At 49.7% G+C, this 22,188-nt stretch overlaps 1 protein-coding gene across 2 annotated transcripts in view; it reads right to left on the reverse strand.

Annotated features, from left to right (window-relative positions):
* Rassf5 (Ras association domain family member 5) overlaps nucleotides 1-14,626 on the reverse strand; it is a 65,506-nt gene extending 50,880 nt beyond the window's left edge. The window contains exon 1 of one of the 2 annotated variants that reach the window (XM_074048479.1): nucleotides 14,515-14,626. In XM_074048479.1, the coding sequence (XP_073904580.1) occupies nucleotides 14,515-14,533 (19 nt within the window). In that variant the 5' untranslated portion in view covers nucleotides 14,534-14,626. Of the gene's footprint in view, nucleotides 1-13,118; nucleotides 13,664-14,514 lie in introns of those variants that run through there. The other variant, XM_074048478.1, reaches the window with a different exon arrangement.
* Nucleotides 14,627-22,188: the final 7,562 nt, after the last annotated feature.

The following is a 22,188-nucleotide window of genomic DNA, read 5'->3' on the forward strand; positions in this document are numbered from 1 at the left end:
TTTGGTAAAATCCCACAGAGCCTAAAGATACAGCAAGTCCAATAGGCTTCAAAGGAGTCCTGCCTAGGCACATGTGCACTGCAGGGTGACAAAGGAAGCAGGGACAGATGTGCACACACAAGTGCACACATAGGTGCACACATCGCAGGCTAGGGACAGACAGGTTCAGTCCTTTATGGGACAACCAGGCTACTGCATCCAACTGGTTTTTCCACACCTGCTTTGATGTCACTTGCAGGCATTCAAAGTGCTGATTGGGAACCGGGTGAAGCAGACTTTTTGCAGAGAAGAAAAGTAAACAGATTACATCTGTGGCCAGCCCTCTCTGCCAGAGACACACAAAGGCTTCCTTACAGCTGCATCGCTATAGCCAGGCCCACCAGAGGCTCTGCAGAGACCCAGGCCTGTTTCTTGCTAACCCCCTACTAGTCTTTTAAAATGATATATGACTTGCTCCTTGGTGACAGGCTTGCTTAGCTCTTAATGATGCCCGGTGGGCCAATCTACCTTTGCCTGTTAATTACGTAGTGTGGTCAATTCAATGACAAGAACTTTTCCAGAAAAGGTGTTTAAGAGTTTCATGTCCCTCTTCCACTTTTGCCTGGGCAACCTTCAAATCCTATGTCTTCCCCTGAGACACAGGCAGCCACTTTGGCCCATGTGCAAAGGAAGAGCAGACAGCCATACTGGAGGCTTGTCCGATGAGTTACTACAGAAGTAGCCATGGAGGGCCTGCGAGGTGCCAGGCCTCACAGCAACTATTTATATCCACTGTCACGGTTAGTTCACCCAACATGAGTTTGAGGCTAGGATTGTTTGCTCCTTTTTATGCTCGATAAAAACCAGGAGCTCAGGAGGTTAATCTCTACAGGAAGACCCAACAGCCAGGAAATGGTTAACTCCAGGATCTACACTCAAGTCTGCCTGGCTCCACATCTATTTCTTTAAATGCCACACCCTAGCTGCTCATGGAGTCCTGGGAGGAAGGTCTTTTAGAAGTCAGCTGGAGCCATCATCCTGGAGTACCCTGTCTTCCCCTCCTCTTGCATCAAGAAAGTCCAAACGCTGACACAAGTTAAGCCAGCACATTGGAACTGCATTCGCCCTGAACTTAACTCTGCACCCAGGCCTGACTGACTGTATTAAATCTATAACTCATCGCCATGCTGAACAGCAAAGGAATAAGGAAATGATCTGTTGAATAATTCTGAGCAAGAGAAAGAAACGTGAATGCACTCATGAACATTTAAATTGAGAAACTCAGTAACCAATTCTCTTCTTAGTGAAGGTCACAGTATGTATTAGGCTATTGATGAGGATAAATAATTCAGGCTGGCGAAAGAATATTTGTCTCCGAATGGGAATTAGATTTTAATTGAATTCAAATCCGCACTTCTCAAGAGGTAAAGCCTTAATCAGAAAAATTATACCTTTCATTGCCAAGATCCTTTTATTTTTAAAACTCTGCTTCCAAACACTTAGTCCAGAGATGGCATTTCAGTTTGGTTCCATCCCTAAGACTTGTGTTGTGACTCACCTGGGTGCCCACCTATACCTGAATGCATGAGAATGGTCTAGAGACAAATGAGGCAGGGACCTTTGGGGGAGGCTTATGCACTCCACAGATTTCCAGCCTCCAAAGAGCAGGACACTAAATGTCAGGACAATGAGCAGAATCCACTGGCCAAGGGTCTCAGGCATGGCCTCAGAGCAATGACCTTTGGGAAGAGTCCTTGCTTCTCTGATCTGCCTTGTCTGTGGAACAGAACAATCCCTTTGCCATCCACTATGCAGGGATCTGGAAGGAATGCATGATATCAGAAACAAACAAACAAACAAACAAACACAAATGCTTCGAGTCTTTTGCAGACAGTGCTACAGAAATGTAAGATACTGGAGACCGCTTGATGCAGTGGAAAGAACCCCAGGCAGGTGCCTGAAAGCCAGTCCTGGTGCTGCCGGCCTTTGTTGGGCTGAGGAAAAAGAGGAGCTAGGATGAGGGTGAAGACAGTGATATTTTGGCTTGTTATTGTCTCGCCTCATCTTTCACTCACCCCTATACTGTCCCTTTATCCTTCCCCAGGCAAGGACCATTCTTACCCTAATTAGTGCTCAGGAAAGGAAACCAGTGGTCAGCCACTGCTTGAGGCTTGGGTCCCTGCTCACCTGGGTTCCACCCAGCAGCCTCTAGTCCTGTTACCCATGTAGGTGAGAAAGCTTTGCCTAGGTAATGCTCCTGCTCCCAGGTCCTCGGCAGGCTGACACAGCAGCTTGGCAAGATCTGAGGAGTTGTGAGCTTCAGGATGGACAGGATAGAAAACAGTTGTCATCCAAAGCACGAGATTCCACCAGCTCAGAGACCCTGATTAATATGGCCTCTTGGTGACAATTCTGAGCCTGGTTTAAATCCACAGCCAATGCAGGGCCTCTGAATGAGGCTGAGTATGTCTTTCTGGTCAATCAGGCAAGGTGGCAGTACCTGTGCCTTGATCCCTGCAGAGTCAGGAGAATCAAGGGATGGTGCTGTACTCAGCATTAAGTACCAGGTTGCCTGTAGGATCCCACATGACTTTTTCACAAGAAAAGCCACTAGACAGAGGTCTAGGAACCCACGCACCCCCAGCTGGAGTGGCGTGGACCTACCGCGCACCAGCCAGGCCTTGCCATGGAACTTCTGCGGAGTCTGGAGCGTCTCTGACAGCGAGCGGCTCTTGGGAAACCTGCAAAAGAGCCGCTGGAGGCGTGCGGCGACTGTCCCAAAGCAGGCAACTGCCTCCTCATCCCGGGCATCAGTCATCCCGTCTGCAGATCAATGGCTCTTCTTTAGACCTGGCATCAGGGGTGGGTGCCAAGTGGGGGGAGTCACTAGCCCCAGGATGGGCTCCAGGCCTCATGTGACCCGGATAACTCCAGCACCAGCACAGACCAACCGATGCTGCCTCCTTCCCAGCCGAGGTCCTTCTCCCCTCCCACCTCCTCCAGTGGAAAACGTTCTATTCCTGGGGCTTTTAGCTTGATAAGATAAAAATCCTCCCACCAAGCAGGCAGTTGGACAGCCTGCCCCAGCCTCACTTCTCCGCCGCGCTTATGAGTCTGAAAATCAATGTCTCCAAAGTTCCACCAGATGACAGAAGTGATGGGTTACCTCACACCACATGCCCGACCCAGGAGCTCATTAATGGATTTCTTTGGGGATGCGGGATTAACGATGCTTTACTAGCTGTCCAGGCTCCTGAGGGACAGCCTGGGCTAGTTCACATCCCCCACACTCAGCGGAAGAGGGCAGGCCTGTAAGGAGACTGTGTGGCTTTGAAGGGATCAGGTCATTTATCTGAGACCTGGACAGAGAGAAGGTGGCAGGGAAAAGAATGTGGTCCTGTGGCCAGCAGGATGGGAAGAAAGAAAGAAGAAAAGAATAGCCTCACACAAAAAGAGCAAAAGTCTTGTCCTCTTGCTTTGAAACAGTGCTCACAAGGTGCCCCTTCACTCTGACCTAGATGTAGCCAAGCTCTCACAGAAAAGTGCTGGCACGAAGTAGGAGACAGCCTTCTAGAAAGGTCTCTGGAGAGATGTGCCCACTTCCAAAAGAAGTGGCACATTGCCCAAAGACCCTACCCTCATCTGTCAACAGTCAGTGATGGAGACACATCCTTCAAAGGAAATGAACTCTCAGAATTGCTGGCTGAAGATGCACGCACACATCTGGGCTCTGGTCACCTGTGCTAGGCCAAGAAGCCAACACTCACAAGTTCAGATGTGCAGTACAGTGTTTCCTGAGCAACTACCAACCTCAGGCTCAGCCTCTGTGTGCTGTCATCCTCCCCAAGGTCAAATAGAATGCTGAAGGGCACCCTGGCTCAAAGGCCATATCCTGGGGCCTACTTAGAGAAGAAAATGTTGACTCTGATCCTCCAAGGAGGCTCCCTTGCCACCTGCCCTTCTCACAGAAATCTGGCCAGGAAATCCTGTGCAGGTCATTTCACCCTGTAGAGGCTCAGCCCCTGGTGCAGCAGCAATAACACATTGCTTACAACTCCTTTATTTAATGCAGAAACATGTGCATGCCTGAAATCCCAGCTCCAAGGGAAGCTGAGGCAGGAGGATCTCAAGTTTGAGCCCAGCCTGGGCAACTTAGTGAGACCCTATATCAAAAAAAATTTTTTTTAATTTAAAAGTAGGGCTGGGGGGGTGTATCTCAGTGGGGGAGTGCTTTGCCTATAGCATGCACTGAACCCTGGATTTCATACTGGTACTACCAAAACACTCTCTCTCTCCTCCCCAAATGTCACCCTTCCTCAGGCCACCCTTCCTCTACTGCTTTACTGCTTCTTCAAGGAGATTGGGATGCCTGTGGCTTTTTTTTCTTTACCTTTTCTTTTCTTCTTCTTTCTTCCCCCTCTCCCTCCCTTTTTTTAAAATTTTGGTGGCACCAAGATTTGAACTCAGGGTCTCACACTTGCTAGGTAGGCACTCTGCTGCTTGAGCCACTGCACCAGCCCTTGTTTGTGTTGTGCATTTCTCAAGAACTAGTGAGACACCAGCACCGGGCTCCTTTTCTCTTCTTCTTCCCTCCCTCCCCTCTCCCTCCCCCCTCCCCCTTCTCCCTCCTTCCTTCTTTCCTTCCTTCCTTCCTTCCTTCCTTCCTTCTTTTTATGTGTGGCCCTTTAGTTTACCAAGCAACTTCTATATCAGAAAAGGATCATAAGTGAGTCTAGGTCCTGAAATGACACTTGGGACCATGGAGCAAGGGGTGGAATCCCAGGTTCCCTGCCCCACTGCACTTCTGACCCTGGCATCTGAGGTCTCCAAGATGGTTCAGGAACTCCTGCCTCGCTGAGCACAGGCAAGGGTGGTGTTCCACTGCAGCCCTCAAAGAGGAGCGCTCACACGTGCTGGGGGGAATTTTTAAATATGAGTAAAGGGGAGAACCCCTCCCAAATGCCCAATTTGGGCTCAATGACAGGCTGACAGGCTGACCTCACTTCTCTTTTCTCTTCAACACAGGGCTGTTCTTTTTTTCAGTGCTGGAGATGGAGCCTAGGGGTTCATACATGTTAAGCAATTGCTCTACCACAGGTCCCCAGAGATACTTTTTAACAGTTTAAACTAATGGGGAAGCCAGCAGAAAAGAACTGGCAGACATTGGAGACAGGGCTTTGGGAGGCTCTAAGTCTTTATTCCCGAACCTTTCGAAACTAGACAGATGTTGTCCTGCAGAGATGGTCTGGGAGGAGCACCACCTGCAGCAGGAGAATGTCTGCAGTGAACTCTCGTTGCCCCTGACGTCCAAGCATTGACCCAATAACCTCCATGCTGAAGGGGAGGTCCAGCCAAGGGCCAACAGAACTTGAAACAACAGTGTTCACCATCTTAAGGGCTGGAGAGACAAAACGGTCTCACCTTGAAACACCCTATTTATATAAAAACAGATTGTTTTTAAAAAAACACCACTAGAACAAACATTTGTGGACAGCATGCAGAGTCCTTCCTTTCAGCTCTCAAGTTACAGCTGGAATCTGTTGTTCCATTTCAAGGCAGCGCTGAGGTTTTCTGGATTTTTAATACTTTCCTCAGTTGTACAAAGGACATAATTATTGCAACAGAAACCACCAAACCTCCAACTTCCATTCAACTTGGATAGAAAACACAGCTTCCTCCACGTGAGTAAGGAAAGTAGGTACCTGTTTCCAGATGTGAGCCTGACCTGGGAAAATACACAGTTGAAGTTGGGATGGGGTAGGGACTTTCCCAGATGTGCTGTTTCTAGGCAGTCCCCATCATTGTCTGGGAGTAGAGGCAGAGGTCCATAATACAGACTGTTTACTTTCCAGTCCCTATCCAACCCTTCTTTGCCCCAGCTGCCCCCTCTAGGATCCAGTCTGCTAATTTCTCTTTGGTTCCTGGCTAGTCCTGTATCATAAACCCTGACACCTGGATCATGGCTAGGAGGAGGTGTGAAACACAAGCATTTCCATATCCATTCTACACCCCTAACACCAATGGGTGATGGATTCTCCAGCTTGTACATGGCTCACCAACCCCTGGGCCCACTCTTATTTTTTTCTGCACTTATCATCATTATATCATCATCATCGTCATCACCACCTTGGACACTTCAACATTCATTGGCAGAAGGGGGTCATATGAATAGAGGAAACTCAAGAAGCTTCCATGACCAATGAAGCCAGCTCAGAAGGCAAAATGCTATGTTGGCAACTGGCTGGATTCTATTATAGAAGTCACTTGACTTCCCTGAATGCTGCATTTCCTCATCTGTGAGACAGCCATGATTAAGCCAGCCCTACCCACCTCACAGGGGAACTGCAGGGCTCCGCACAGACAATACGTGTGAAAATACCATGTGGAATAAACATTCTCTCTGCCCACACCACTTATTGGTCATTCCCAACTCTCTCTATGCCACATAAAAATTCCCATTTCAGCATTTCGAAGAACACCAACTTGGATCTTCAGCAAACTCAATGATAATCCTTTCTAAGATCTAGGATCTGTACAAACAAAACATAAAAGCATTTTAAAAAGACAAACAATATTGCTTAACTTTCAGGCCTGACTGTCATGTGCTGTGATCTGATTTCATCAAGGTCTATATAAACCAAGTTTGAATTTTCTAGCAGCCCCAGTCAATGGCTAATGTAGACAGGTGGGTAAGACCTGACCCACTCTGGAAATGTGTTTGTTCAAGAAACCAGGAGGGGAGCACAAGTGACGCAGGGGTTCCCCACTAAAGAATAAACACAATCCAGCCTTCTGCAGTCACAGGTGAGGGTCATACTCGGCCACCAGCCCACATGTCCAGTGACAGACTGTAATGAACAGACTGGAACGCTGAATACCACCCTTTTACATACCGTCAGCACAATGCCATGTGGTGCTTCCCCCATGTCCTCAAATGGGCGAGGGCAGGAAAATCCTAAAGAAAATCTTGAACTTGCTTCAGCTTCTGGGGGTCACCAGAGCCCTCAGCCGAGATGGATCATTCTCCACTGGGCACACACCATGGTGCCAGGAGGGACACCACTGTGCTTCTTCCTCTCCTAAAGGCAAACCTTTAGATCCAAACCTCATAGGGTTCCCTATAGTCGCATTTCTCATGAACTCTCTCTACTTCAGGAACCACAGCAGACTGCAGCAGGCCCAGCAGGGACGTGTGGCAACTTCCATCAGTGACCATCAAGACCATGGAAGGCCTTGGGGTCCACCAGGCTCTGCCCATGCCTCCTCAGCATGGTGTGTGGGTACTTCAGAGAAAACCCAAATATCACCACCCTAGGTGGTATGAGGAAGTTAGGCCTAACCTCAGGACAGGGTACCCATAACTATTCCCAGCACTGATTTTATTCTACTAAATCAGTGCCCCCAGGGAACTGAGTCTTCTACCCTGCCTGACATCATCATCCTCAGCCTCTTCATTCTTTCCCCAAAGCCCAAAGTCTGGCTATGCAACCCTCCCCACCCCTGATCTTCAGCCCAGAACGTGGGGAGAGAAGTTTGCCAGAACTCTTGAGGGAAAAAAATGAAAGTGACTAAATACAAAACCATCTCCACAGTCAGGGCTGCCCTGGGCAGTCAGCTGCCACCAGCACTTCCCAGCCCAGCCAGGGCAGAGCCAGATTAGAGCCCCACAGAAGGGACGGGTGACCAGAGAGCAGAGGCCAAGAGTGGAGACTGAGACTGAGGTTCCCTGGGAGGCAGCAGCACAAGTCAGGATTTGCAGGCTCAAGGAGAGGGATCAGCAGGGGCTGGTGCTGACTGAGCCAAGGACCAGAATGGCTGGAGCCGGGGAGCTCATATGCTTTGCACACCCACAAATACTATAGTCGCTCTCCGGAGAGCACTCACCTTGCCATCCCAGGAATGCGAACAGGAAGGGCCTCTGATGAGGTCAGAGGAATGTTTACAGGTTCCTCACCAGCCTTAATAATACCCTGGGCAGGATAAGAGTGGCAAGCAGCTGCCCTCCATGGAGAAACTGAGTTAGGGGTGGGAAGCCAGAGAGCACTTAGGGTACAGGAGTGGGAACCCACCCATGCCAGGTAGCTGCCTCTGACAGAGGTGCTGGCACAGGGCCCAAAGGTGGAGAATGACCTGAGGGCCCAAGAAGGTCCCAAGCCTTGCAGACCTGTCAGAATTAGCCCTACCTAAGAGATTCCACCTTACTGCTGCCCCTTGAAAAGCAGTCAGGTAAGTCCTGGACAGGGGAGAGCTCGGTAGAAGAATCCCTACATTCTGACCTCATGAAGCTAGTGTGAGGATGAACATAGCAGCAAGTATAAAGCACTTGGCTCTTCAGAGCAAAGGCACTACTGACACTCAAAGAATTCTTCCTGTGCTCATTCTCAGACCTGGGCCAGGCCTGGCCTGAGCCTGATCCACATGCTTCACAGATGGGAGACAGCTCCCTGACAAGACGAATTTACTCTACCAGCCATGCAGAGCCCTTGGGGCAGGGCTGGAGCTGTCTTGTCACTCATTGCCTACCTGCTAGGCTTGGTACAGGCAGATTCAACAGCAAACTTGGGGGAAAGAGAGAGAATTCCAGACTGAACCCTCAGTGCCGAGGGGAGATGTCAATTCACTTCCACCTAATAACTCCGCAGGATCAGCAGGCGAACACACACGTTCATTACCAAGTCTAATTAGGCTGGCAGACAAGTGGCATTAATCATTTTTGACTGTACCTGGGATTCAAGCCCCCCACACTCCATAATCAGAAAATTTCATGCTCTGATGAATAGGGGGGGAAATTAAGCCCACATTTAATCCTTTCACTTTCATCTTTTGAGAAGACAGGAAGCAGGAAAGAGAGGAAAAACAGGGGGTACAGATGGTGGGGCTCAGAAGCCTCTGGAAAGCATTCCATTGTCTTTTCTCTGTTCCCTGATACCTTACAAAAGGATCTTTCCCAAGAAGACCCTGATTAGACCCTGAAGGAGGGGAGGGATGGAGGATGGGGGATTGCCACCATCTTTAACAACAAAATGTTGCATTTCAAGTGCATATAGTCCCAGCATCCAGAGCCAAACATGGGTCTCAACCAAGGAAAACACCAGCCACACACTTCAGCACGGCTGAGTGTACTGAACAAACACCTTCCAAGTGGCCCAAGGTAAATATAGGAGCTGTCAGGACAACAAAGGACCCTTTCCAAGATGCCCACAACAAAGATCTTACTCTGCTTCAGGGAAGGTCAATGTCAATGTCCCAGAAGCATTTTTTTGGAAAGAGATGGGTCTGCAGGATTAATGGCTGTCACACCACTGGTTCCACTCCTGCAGAAAGTCCAGTGAAACCCAGTCATTAATCCAGCAACAAGAACTAGAGAGGATGAACAAGGGGCCCTGTGAGGTATCAGCCATACTCAGTCCACACACAGTAAGAAAGGTCATTGTGCCTCTCCCTGAGGACTCCAAGGCAAACACCTTGTACTCACTCCATAGTGAAAGTTTATCACAGGACGGGCAGGTTAGGGTGATGAGCCCCAAGGCCACCCTTCCTACCCTATCATTCCGGTCACCTAATGTGTTATGGTTCGGAGTAACTGCCTCTCTGGCAAGACCAACTCCAAGAACAGACATGAGACACTCACTAGTGACAGGTGAGGGACAGCTGAGCCTCTCCTCCCTGTGTGTGTAAGTGGACTTGAGTTATCCCAACAGCCAGACCATTCCCTGGCTTACAAACCCACCAAAAACGAGATGAATGGTACAAGACCATCTCTTCTATGCCTTCTATAGAAGAAAAGGTCCATGCCCTGTATGGGACAGTCTCCGAGAACAAAGCCAAAGGGAAGCTGGTGAGTTTCTTGGGTAATTTGGTGTTGGCCGAACAGTCAACTTCTGGAATGCCAGAATGGGATGCTTACCATTACCATCTCTCCCCACCCCAAAACACATATGCAATCATCAGCTGTGCAACCCTTTTCCATACATACATATACACGCACCAATCTCCACTTGATTTCCTTCTCCATTTAACAGACATGATTTCCTCTAATCCTGAAAATTAGCATTAGCTCTGAACTTTCCTCTTGGCAAATCCAACATTATCCAGAGCTCAGTTACAGTCTTTGAAGTAGGGATAAGCTTACTCAACCCACCGTTAGGCAGATGGAGCAAAAACAATTCTCCAAAGTCCCTTTACTAAAAGCCCACTTGCCAACATGGCTCCCACCCAGTGTCCACTTCCTGCACAGACAGATGTCATACACATATCCACTGCCCTTCTGCCTGTTTCTAACAAGTTGCCACCTCAACTCCACTTACTGAAACCATGCCTGGCGCTTGCTGGCTACAAGTGATATACAGATAAAGAGCTTATGGAACTTTGTGAATGAGGCCTGGCACAGAAGAGGCTCAGCCATCTATTGAATGGTCTTCGGCCACAGAGGCTTCCACCTAAGGGCACTGGGCAGGGGTGCCATTTCTAGAGGACACAATACCACACTTCTTGGGATACCTGTAGCACTCACTTCCCACCCAACTCAGCAACCAGGCAGTTTGAAAACTGTACTGTGCTGGAAAAGCAATTCTAGAAGGTGTCACGATCCCAGGCTAATTGTTACAGCACTTGGATGGGAGGGGATAATAATAACATTCACACTGAGTCAAACATTCATATTGCATTTTGCTAGGCACTGCCCTAAGGGCACCAATGCAGGATTAATCCACTAAATTCTCACAGTAACTTGATAAAGGTGGTAAGATTGTTATGTCCATTTTGTAAAACAAGGAAATGGAACACGGAGATGCACAGAGTCACACAGACCAAGAGAGACTTAAAGCCAGGTCTCTGCTCTCATCGGAGTCTAGTATTTTAAAAGTCCCCTTCCTGGCACTTGCTTTTCCAAATGAACATAAAATAAACCAACCCTGATTGGAATTAGACCTTTAATCTACAGCAAGATGCTTGGGGAGTTCGGCCTGCCAGCCAAACTTGCACACCAGAACATTTCTCAACTTTTCCCAGCCAGCCACAGGCTCACGATTAGTTAAATATTAATGACAACAAACAGAGACTCCTCTCTGCAGCCCCTAGATCCCAGTTCTGCTTTCTGTCTGGTGTTCAGACATCCCTGGTTGGTATTAAACCAGCTATATAGCGGGGCCATAGGAGAGCTCAAGAAAGTGAAAGGACTTCATAGTCAGTGGTAGTGGTGCACAACTGTAATCCCAGCTTCTTGGGATTGAAGACATGGGGATTGTGAATTTAAGGCCAGCCTAGGCAAAGACAGCAAACCCCTAGTTCAAAATCAAAAGCAAAATTAAAATAAAAACAAAAGGGCTGGGAGCACTTGTCTAACATGTGATGTGAAAGAGATTTACAATTCCCAGCACTGAAAAGAAAAAGAAAAGTGAAAGGACTTCAAAAGTCAAACAACATCAGAGATACTGCCTGTGCACCTGGGTCTTGTGTCACTAGAAATTATGTACGGCGTAAACAGGGGAAATAAGCAATTCTCACAAAATGTGAAGTTTTCTTCACTTAATTATGGAGTACCACACAGATGCATACAAATACATTGATATTAGAACCAAAAAATCACAAACTATGTGCAAAATATCCAATTATTAACTGATATAGTCTTTAAAAGTCTAAATACAAACTGGAATGCAGATTTCCTGGAATTTGAGCACAATAAAACCCACTCCAGGGAGAATACTGCATCTCTGTGGCAGGGTTAGCGGTGCACCACTGGTAGGGTGAAAGCAGACAACATACCCAAGGGAAAATTGCACTCAATTCTTCTCTGAGGTCAGAGGTATTTACCAATGAGGACACAACACAAATCTCTGTAACTTTTGTTCTTTCCTTCTTCATGGGCACCTGAACTATGAGTTCTGATGGGAAGAATAGCACCTACTTTCTTTTCCCTCCAAGTGTCCCCTCCCACTTGACCCTAGCTTAGAGTCTGAGCTCTTCTTCCAGGCAGCCAGTCACAGTGGGAGGCACACTAAACTGCTGCAACTGCAGACTGCACATGGAGGAAAGGTAGGGCTTTCCTGACAGGGACCTGGGACGGAGTTGCTGCTGTCCAGTACTGCAGTCACCGGGAGATGTGGGGCTGCTGTGGTGGGCGGAGGGCCTTTGCTGAAAGATGTAAACCACAATCCATTTCCAGAGATGCTTCTTAGAGGCTATGCCATTGTCTGTGCTTAGTGCTTTGGATATTTAAAGTACATACATAAAAACACGGGTATGACTATCCTGTGCCAAAGCAGCAACAGCAAATTGTTGGGGGAGGATGCATCTTAAAGGAATATACACCTTACTGTAGGAGGAGAAGATAATAAATTCCAAGAAGACTGCAGGTTTGCTCAGAAAATTGGGTGCCCAGTGTTTGTAGACAGAATCGAAAAGAGCTTGGTTCAGGAGACAACTGGAGGGACTTGACAGCGCAGAGGAGGATGGGGCCCTGCAGGGGAGCTGGGTCATTTTGGAGCAAGATGATGGGTGCAAGAACCTAGAAGGAGGCAGGTCACAGCCAAACACTGGCACAGAGTCCAAAGGTTTGAGGGGCCAGAGGTAGAAGGCGGAAGGGGCACAGGTCTAGGGTGACCTCGGGCTCTTTCAACTTCACAACCTGTTTCCATCCAAAGCCTAATTTGGTCTCCTCCCTCTGCCAATAGGTCCCCAGGAGGAGGGGTCTGAGCTTGTACCACATGCGGACAAACAAGCCATTTTCCCATTAACTCTAATACATAAGGGTCAAACTGTCATCTCTGTATCAGCTCAATACCCATTCTCAAGAACTTACAGGTAAAGCAAGAGGGTGCATGGAAGACAACCGAATGACCTTGAGGCTGGCCATCAATCCCAACCTGGCAGCGTGCGTGCATGAATGTGGGTGCGGGGGATAGGGCTGAAGCACGCACCTGTCATGAGAGGTATTTGTCAAACACACCGCATACCCATACCTGGGCAGTGAGCACACACTAAAGGATACCAGGTAGGGGTTACATGCCTTAAGTTCGGATCTCCCCTGGAGCCGCAGAGGGCAATGGCTCCTCTCCCCTTGCCCCTGCCCCTCGCAGTCCTTCGCCCTGGACTGCGGTCTTGCGGCGCGCCCGCCCCTCCCTGGCCGGCCTCACACTCACTGGCGCAGCGCAGCGCCTGCCGCAGCACCTCTCGTCCGCACAGGTCACACCAGCCGGGCCCGCCCCGCAGCGCCAATTCGATGAAGCAGTGCCCCTCGCCCCGCTCGGCGGGGACGCGGGGATCCTGCGGCTGCTCGAAGATGCTCCGCACGTCGCGGGGCCGGGGCGCTCCGGGTCGCCGCCGCAGTCTCTGCTGCAGACCAGGCCGGAGAGGCCGAGCAGGTCGAGAGGCCCGGGGCTGAGGTTCGGAGTCTCCCCGGGCAGCTTTCCGCGCGCCGCGCCCCTCGTGCGCCCCGGGCGCAGTGGAGAGGGACGCGGGGACGCAGCGGCGCGAAGAGCGGCCTGGGGGTGGTGGCAGCACGGGTGGCTCAGGGCCACTCAGGCTCTGCAGATAACGCGGCGGCTCGGGGTCCAAGAGTAGCGGGTAGGGGCGCTGCCCGATAGCCGGAGACGCCATGGCCATGCCCGGCTAGTGGCGGCGGCTGCCGGCGGAGACTCCAGGCGGCGAAGCGAGTCCCGAGCCACTCGGGAGAAGGGGCGGCCCCAGACGAGCGCGCCTTTAAAGGAACCGCATCCCGCAGGGCGGGGCGGGGGCGGGGAGACTTCAGAGAGGCAGGAAGGGCCACCCGTGGAAACCAAGGGGTAGGGTCGGCAGTGGGCGGGCTTGATCGAGTGTGGATTTAGGGGCGCCTTCGGGGAGCGGACTGGGGACAGCTAAGGATTCGGCAGAGTAAGGCTCCACATAGCACAACTCAGAAAACGCATGTTTCTGTAGGGCCCTTTGCCACCAGCTCTGCCCTCTTTCCTCTCCTGTCACTTCCCCAACATTAGAGCCATCCCCCTCCTGTATCCTAACGCGCCCAGGTGAGGGAGTAGGTGGGAAGGAAGGGCTTTGGAACTGGCTGAAGATGAGGTCTACGCATGGTCCACCATTCAGGGGTCCACCTGTCACCCTCCCGGTGTCCATGCCTCCAAGAGAGTTGTGCTCTTTCTCCTGTCTGTCCCTCCACCCACTGCTGTTGGCAGCACCCTGGCGGGCTGAGCCCGGTGTGGGTCGGCGTGGGAATGTCCCGCCGCAGCACTGAGTCGCGTGACGCGGATGGACGCGCGCATCCTGGACGCTTTCGATGCTGACCACGGGAAGCCGCCTCCGTAGCCGGCCTCGCAGCGGCGGGGGACTTTCACTGTGGCTGGATTTTCCCTACCTTAGCACCTCTGCTCGGTAGGATATTCTTTTCCTGGAAGACTGGGGTTATGGTGGTCATGAGAACGCTCCCGTGCCCACCTGGGTTGAGGAGATTTCTCCCCAGATCAAACCCTTTTCAGCCCTTAGCCTCTGGAGTAACTACTGCGGAAGTGCCCAAAACCCTCCTCTTCCCAAATGCACTACTTGTACCTGGTAATGGAGGGTTCATCTCTGGGACCGGAAGAGAGATCTCTTGCCTACAGGGCCAGGATTGAGTCACGCCCCTGCTGTTTTAAGGCTGTGCTATGACCACATCTTGAAAGTCCTAATTTTTGAACAAAGGGTCAGACATTTTGTTTTTAAACTGGGTCCCGACCTTTGCCCATGCACACAGCCCGTCTCATGGGTGAGGAAAAAAAGCAGAGCGGGACTCCTGGATCTTTGAACCTATGTTCCTGTCACAGAGCAGCAATACTCCTAGGCCGTCTGTAACCTCAGCTTTCTTCACCGCAAATTGGACTGGGAGTGGGGAGACAGGTAGATGCTATTGTGGTACCTTCCTGTTCCACCACTCTGACTCAGTGGTCACACCTTTCCTCTCAATACACAGATTTGCTTTGGTTAATTAACAGAGATCACCAGCAACCAACTTTGAGGAGTCAGCTCTTCATATCCAAGGGTTCTCCATCCCAGGTTTCAACCACCCATTGATAGAAAATATTCTGCGTCTATACTGAACATGTGCAGATTTTTCTTGTTATCATTTCTGTATTGTTTAAGACAGCGTAACAACAATTGGCGTAGCATTTACCATATATTGGGTGTTTTAAGCAATCTAGAGATGGCTGGAAGTATTTTGGAGGATGTGCACAGGTTAAATGTAAAATGCTATGCTATTTTATATAAGAGACTTGAGCATCCTCAGATTTGAGTATGGGGAGGGTGTGCTGGAACCAGGCATGGAGGATCCAACTGTAGTCTAAATTCCTCTGGACCTGAATTTCTCCCGGTTCTTCCCAGAGATGGGGCTCCCCCTAGTGTCTGATAGAGGAATCCTCACTTTTGCTTTTTTGTTTTCCCCTAGGAGGGAATTTTTAGGTGATTCCTATAATTTCTAGAATTCCCAACCTGCTTTGTACCATGGCTTCTCCCTCATAGTGATGGTAATCACCAAGTCCTCTGTCTCCTACATTTGTAGCAGAGGACAGGCTCCTGGTCTCTGGGTCTCACCTGGTGAGGTGGTTCCTGGGAAGACGGGAAGAATGACCTCCAGGGGGCCAGCACCACATGCTACAAAACAGAAGTGGAGATGGGGAATGTGAGCCACACCAGGCTCTGTCTGCTCCACTCCTCCTCCACCTTTTCTCCTCCCTCTCCGAACCCCCCTTCTTTACATCAATGGCTTCAAACCTTGTCAGGCCACACAATCACCTGGAGGGCCTGTTCAGTCACAGATCACCGGGTCCCATCCACAGAGTTTCTGAATTAGTAGACTGGGGGCTGGGATTTGAGATTTTGCATTTTTAGCAAGTTCCAAGGTTGTGCTGGTGCTGTTGGTCCAAGGAATCTGCTTTGAGAACCACTGCTGTAGTGCTAAGATGGTGATACGGGAATGACTTCTTAGTGCCCCCAGGACTGGCAAGCTTCAGTTGGACCTGACTGGAAAAAACCAGCAGGGGCTATTCCTCATTGCTTTTTCTTACTGAATGTGTAAAAGAGAAAGTACAATTTGCCTTTGTGGCCTCTTATTCCCATTGCTCCCACTTTTTCTGCAAGCAGTTGTCAGAATTGTTGCAGAAACCTGTATTGCATATAAATATTTTCTTGTATCCACCCTCTGTTATCCATCCATCTCTGCAAGGCTTGAAACTTGCATCTGGAGATCTCTCCTCTCATGACTGCTCTGTGCTGGGTGAGATCCAAGGCAGGGACCCAGATTGAGCTCTAGGTGACAGTTTGGTGTGGCAAGAAGCAACAGGATTCTGATAGAGTACATCATTGCAAGATCAGTTTTCAATGCAATTTGTGAAATAGTTGCCAGCCATCCCCATGTCTATTCTTCCTTCGACCCCCAAGCCCTGAAGCACTGTTCAGCCAGCCTGGCCCAGATTCCCTGGATGTAGGACTCGTAAGAATGGGCATCAGCGCTGACTGTGGGAGACAAGGCTGTCTGGAACAATCAGGCACGCAGCCTTCCCCAGCCGTTGGAGCTGCACAGAACAATGCCCTGGGTTTTGTTTTCCTGCTGCAACTCTGATTTGTTGGAGTGGTGGAGGCCACTGTCAGCACTGGACGGGGGAGGAGATGGTGCTGGGCCAGAGTCCTACATTTGGCTTCTAGGATGGAAACAGAGATGAAAATAGAGATAATATGACTTCATGTAACCAATCCAAAAAGTTTATCAAGTTCATCTTAAGGTCATCTCTCTGAGCCAAGATATTGAGGTCAGGGGAGGTAGCTCCTTCCGCCCCAACAGGAGGCTCTCTGAATGGGAGTCACCTCCTCAGATGCTATCTTCCCAGGGCAGTCCCCTCCTTCCCTGAAACCGTGTCCCCTCCCACAACACACACACACACACATCATTCTTCCTCACCAGAGAAGAAGCGTTAAAAACTCTGTTTCCACTATCTGTCAAGACATTGCCTGGGTAGTGGCTGATGCCTGAACATAGACATTTTTTGGCTTTGCCTTTGGCCATCCAGGCTACAAGGGTAAGACTGCAGTGTCTGCTGAAACACCTCCACTGGGAATTTTCTCCTCCTTAGCAGGCCCTCTTGGTGCAGAGCTGTCTACTCTTTTCTGATCATGACTCACTCCCAGCAGAGTGGGTGTGCTGCTTTTATTTTTGACCCGGGGAAGGATTACAACAGTGAATTTGAGTGTGTGATCGGTGTGTGAGGTCACATCAGAGGTGGTCCCAGGGTGTGTTGGGTTCCCTACTGAGTGAATTGTCTTAAGGCTGTCTCCCAACCTCCCTCACCAAGCCCCCTAGTAGGAAGGAAAAGGGACAGATAGAACATGACTTGACTTTCCGAAGGGGAAGCTTTTGGTTTTGTTTGGCTTTGAGGCATTTGAACTTGCCTGAAATCCCCAAAGCTTTTAGGAAACTCCTGGGATGCTGACAGCTGTACAATTGTCTGCATAGGATTACTGTGTCAGTCAGGACAGGTTAGGTTCCACTGCAGTAACAAACAGGCTCCAAATCCCAGTGCTTTAAACAATAGAGACTTCTTTCTGACATTACATGTCCTGTGCAGGTTGACAGGGGCACTCTGCTCATCAGAGTCACTCAAGGACCCATGCAGATGGCATGGCCTCTGTGTCTAACGTGGCTACTCTATATGCCAGAGGGAAATCAAGAGAGCCTGGAGGATCCAACGCTGGCATTTAAAAGCCCTAGTCACTTCTACCCATACCTCATGGCCCACCCTACACAAGAGGTGCAAGAAATGTACCTCCTATCACATGCTCAGAACGGCAAAGAGTTGGGAAGAGTTGCCAATCAGCACTAATGACCACTGCAGTTCTCAAGGAGATAGAGCAGCAATTCATCTCTTTAGCAAGCACTTCTCTAATATCTGCTGCGTATCAGGTGCTGTTCTAGGCATTAACAGTACATGTGATGGATGTGTTCATGAAGCTTACATTTTAGTGGAAGAACCACACAACAAACAAACATAGGTGTAACATGTATGTCAGGTCTTAAGTACTATATGACAAACATCATTAAGGGGCTAGAAGGTGACAGGGACTTGTATATTAGATTGGGTGGGCAGTAGAGACCTTACTGAGATGTTTAAACACCCAGCTGAATAGAGTCAGCCCTGCATCTGTCTGAACAAGAGTGTTCCAGGCTAAGGAATATTCCAGCAGCAGGTACAACAGTTCCCAAACTTCTGCAAAATCTATAAACATGAGTTTGTTCAAAATACCCGTCCCCCAAACCCTACCTTCTGGTGTCTGGCTATTGGCCTGTATTTTGTAAGAGACTTTAATACGACTCACAGGTCACACTTGGAAAATGGGACCACAGAGGTGGATGGTTAAAAATCATGTGACCTCTCTATGACATTTGAGGAAAGGAGCAGCAGTGGCGTTGGAACTCCATCTGAATCTCATGTACATCCTCCAAGGTGCTGATCACTGCAGCGGATCTGCAGTATCCAGAAGTTTCTAACTGGCCAGGAAGAGGGCTGTTTGAGCATCATCCCCACTCAGGGAGAAATGGACTTCTATATGCCACCAAATGCCAGTGCTCCCAAGGGACTCTCCTAGGTCTTTGACATACTTGGAAACCAGAAGGGCAGATCGGTGTGGGAAGAGGTGCATGGAAAGTGCACCTCCTGGAAAGTGTTTTCATCTAGGGTGGGGGTAGGTGGGGCTTGTTTTCTCCCAGTGGCACTGTGCTGCCCCCATCTGCATCTCAAGTATGGAAGTTTTCCATCTCAAGCCACTGCCAAGCTTAGGATAAAATTGGTTTGTGTATGTGCATGTGTCAATGTGTGTGTGTGTGTTTTCTTTCCATGTTGGAAAAACTCAGATATTCCAAGCAGATTTGTCAGCAGCTTTTATCCCTCAGCCAGAGGGGAGGCTGCAAGCCACAGCCACTTACATTCCAGAGCTAAGCCAGCTCTGGGTCCATCGTAGTGGCAGGAAGCCATGAACTGAGGTTAGGACAGACCAGCAGGAGCGGAGTGGCCTGGACGACCTCATGGGCTATCCCCACTCACCCACCTATCCCTTCCTCTGTCTTGTAGCTCTCCTTTCTGCTTCTCTCTCATTCTCTCTCCTTTTCCCTCTTCTACCCTGCTTCTCCCATTCCCTCCCCAGCTCTCTTCAGCTCTCCTCCCTCCTTCCCTCCCTGCTTCTCTTTCCTTGCCTCACCCACTGCAGTTTCTTCTCTTGCCTGTTCTTCCCTCTCTCTGGTGAGGGGTTCCTCCTTCTATCTGGTGAGGGGTACAGAAAAAGGATCTGATACTCTAAGTGCAGTAATTCTGAGCTTCCCAGGAAAATAAAGGTAGTTCAGGTCATCCTGGCCTGTTCCTTAACACCTCCCAGTGGGCTTGTCTGACCCAGGATCCTTTGTGCAATGAAGTGGAAAAAAGCCAGGAATTACAGCCTCTTAAAAAAATCATTGAGCTGGGTGTGGTGGAACATGCCTGTAATTGGGAGGCAGAGACAGAGGCAGGAGGATTGCAAGTTCCAGGCCAGCCTGGGCTACATAGCAAGGCCTTGCCTAAAAAAACAAAAAACCCCAAAAACTTTAAAAAAGAAATCACTGATGTAGTTTAAGATGGCCTGTTGCTGTGATCTTCTGAGGCTTCCGCTACTGAAGTAAGGCAGCCCAGTGAAAGCAAATGGTGGATCTAGAGGGAGGGTGTCCAGGCCATTGTGGAGATCCATCCTGTTCTTAATCTGCCTTCCCTGGCCTCAGCTGTCAAGGAGGGGCTGGGAGGAAGCCCAATCCCAGGCCATTAATATGTCCTTAGCTGGCCAAACATTTGCAAACTCTGCCTCAGTGTGCTGGAACTTTAGCTTGTGTAGAATAACCAAGGAAGCACATAGCAATGCACATTCCTGGGTTGCACCCTTACCGAGTAGATTCCGGAGCTGGGTGGGGCCCCGGAATCTGTGTTTTGAACTAGGACACTAGCCTCCAAGAGTAAACTATGGACTGTGAGAGAGAAACAGGTGTAGCCCTGCAGCCAGGGGATGGAAAGAGGTAAGGGCGCTCCAGAACTGACTGTACATCCTGCTTGGGGAGCTGGGACACGCCCTGCACACTTCCAGTTAGGCCCCTTTCAACATGAACCATTCTCTTGTAAGAGGCTGCTACCCATGAATGCTATCAGGGCTCTTCCCAGGTAGTTGTGAATGGAGCTGAGCCCCTCAGTGACCCCATCTGAGACCAGAATATCTGTTGCTCTGCCACCCTGCAAAGGACCTCAGAGCCAGTGAGGTGGGGCATGGGAAGGGTGTGCAGAAAACTAACATTGTGCATTAGGCACTTCATGGACATACCTAATCTGTTCTTACCCATATCTCCACCCTCTGCACAGTCATCAAAGAGTGATAGCTTTAAATAAGAGCTGGATTTGACCTAAAATCGGTCTTCGGTTCGGTGAGGCAAAGCCCAAGTTCTTCAGTGTGGTTCAAATTTTTTGAGCTGGCTCCTCCCTCTCTGCAAAAACCAACTTCCTATGCCAACCTACTACCCAGGAACGCAGCAATCCATGCCTGTGATTCCCTGTTCCCACTGCCAAGTACCTTCCATACCTTAGTAGGTATCTCCTTCTCACTCACTAAGACGCCACTCTGGAGTCACCTGCTTCCAGGGTTGTTTCTGACACTATCTCAACCTGACCTGCCTTATGATCACAGTGACTTCATACCACAGGTGAACTGTGAATTCCAATCATAACACCTACTGGGTGACAAGGAAATTCTTTTGGCATGCCTGTCTTCCCCCAGAGGTGAGCTCTTTGAGGCCAGGCAAGGTTTCTTTGTTACCTTTGTAGCTTCAGAACCCAGCAAGAGGCCTGGCATACTGTAGTGCTCAGTTCCCACAAACTGAAATGGGCTCTTTTCATTTTAAAAACTCACTACAGGGGACAGAGGGGAAGTTTAAGGGGTCTTCAGACACCTGAGGTCACGGGCACTGATGGGTTCACTTCCTCAGGACCTTCTGAAGTGGAACCAGAGGCTCTCAGAGCTTCAGATCAGTGGAGGCACCCACGTCAGCAGCTCTGCCCAGTGTTGGAGCCAACTGAAGCCTTTACGAATGCCTCCCTTCCCCCACCTTGTGGGCTTTGCTCATGAGATCAGAGTTTGGATCATATCATCTCCCAGTCATCTTCATTTGGCTCTCAGGGATCCCCTGGGTCTTTCACTGAGCCCCACCAAATACATTGGGTCCAGAGCAGCCAGAGTTGCCAGGGAAAGTCCACTGTGGTACTTCCCTTGTTGGGCCACTGCTGAGCAGGAAGCAGTAGCCTCAACTTCACTTCTGCAGGGCAGTCCAGAGGTTGCTTAGAGCCCAGGGCATCAAGATAGTTGCTGTGTCTTGAGGCCTGGAATTGAACCCATAGCTTTAAGTGGTTCCATGGATTTCAGGCCCAGAGAGCAAACACGAAGCCATTAGGCCTGATTCGCCAACCAACCTCCAGCAACTCCCTCAGGTGTTCAGAGCACGCAGGTCTTTCCATGGAGAACCAGCACTGGAGAACCTCCAGGTTCTGGTCTTTTTGTCTTCCTCAGCCCTGCCAGGGCATTAAGGAGAGTGGCCTCCAGAGATGGGGAGGCTCCATGAAGAGGGACAGGAAGGATCCTGGGGATTGTTTGGGGTCAAGCACAATGTTATCTTCAGGTCTCAAAGCACATAGTGGGGCTTCCCAGAGCTGCCTTCCTGCATTCCTCCTGCCCCTGCCTCCACCGTGCAGGTTAGTCCAGTTCTGGATAAGGGAAGGCTAGAGGGATCTCCGGGGAAAGACTTAATTTGTAAGTATTCTGCATAACTCAAAATGCGCTTACCTAAGCACCACCCCTAGATAAAATGAGGGAATGCTTAAAACCCATAGCAGTCCTCGAATATTTAGGACACACTTTAGGTGTTGAATAGGTACTAAGATGGTGGGTTTGGGGTTTAAAAAAAAAAAAAAAAGCTTCTTTCTCCCTTAGTCCATACTTCTTACACAATTCCCCTAAGGACAAGGGTAGGAAAATGGAAGGAGTGACCAGGCAAGCCCTCCTAGCAACACCATCTTCTTTGGGCTTGTCCCTAAAATGAGAGCCCACTTAGGGAAAAGCCAGGAATCAGGAAATGACCAGTCTACTCCATTTCCCAATACTTCTCAGAGATCCCCGCCCAGCCCTGCCTGGTTGCCA

The sequence above is a fragment of the Castor canadensis genome, chromosome 11, assembly GCF_047511655.1.
Source record: "Castor canadensis chromosome 11, mCasCan1.hap1v2, whole genome shotgun sequence".
NCBI classification, from domain to species: Eukaryota; Metazoa; Chordata; class Mammalia; order Rodentia; family Castoridae; genus Castor; species Castor canadensis.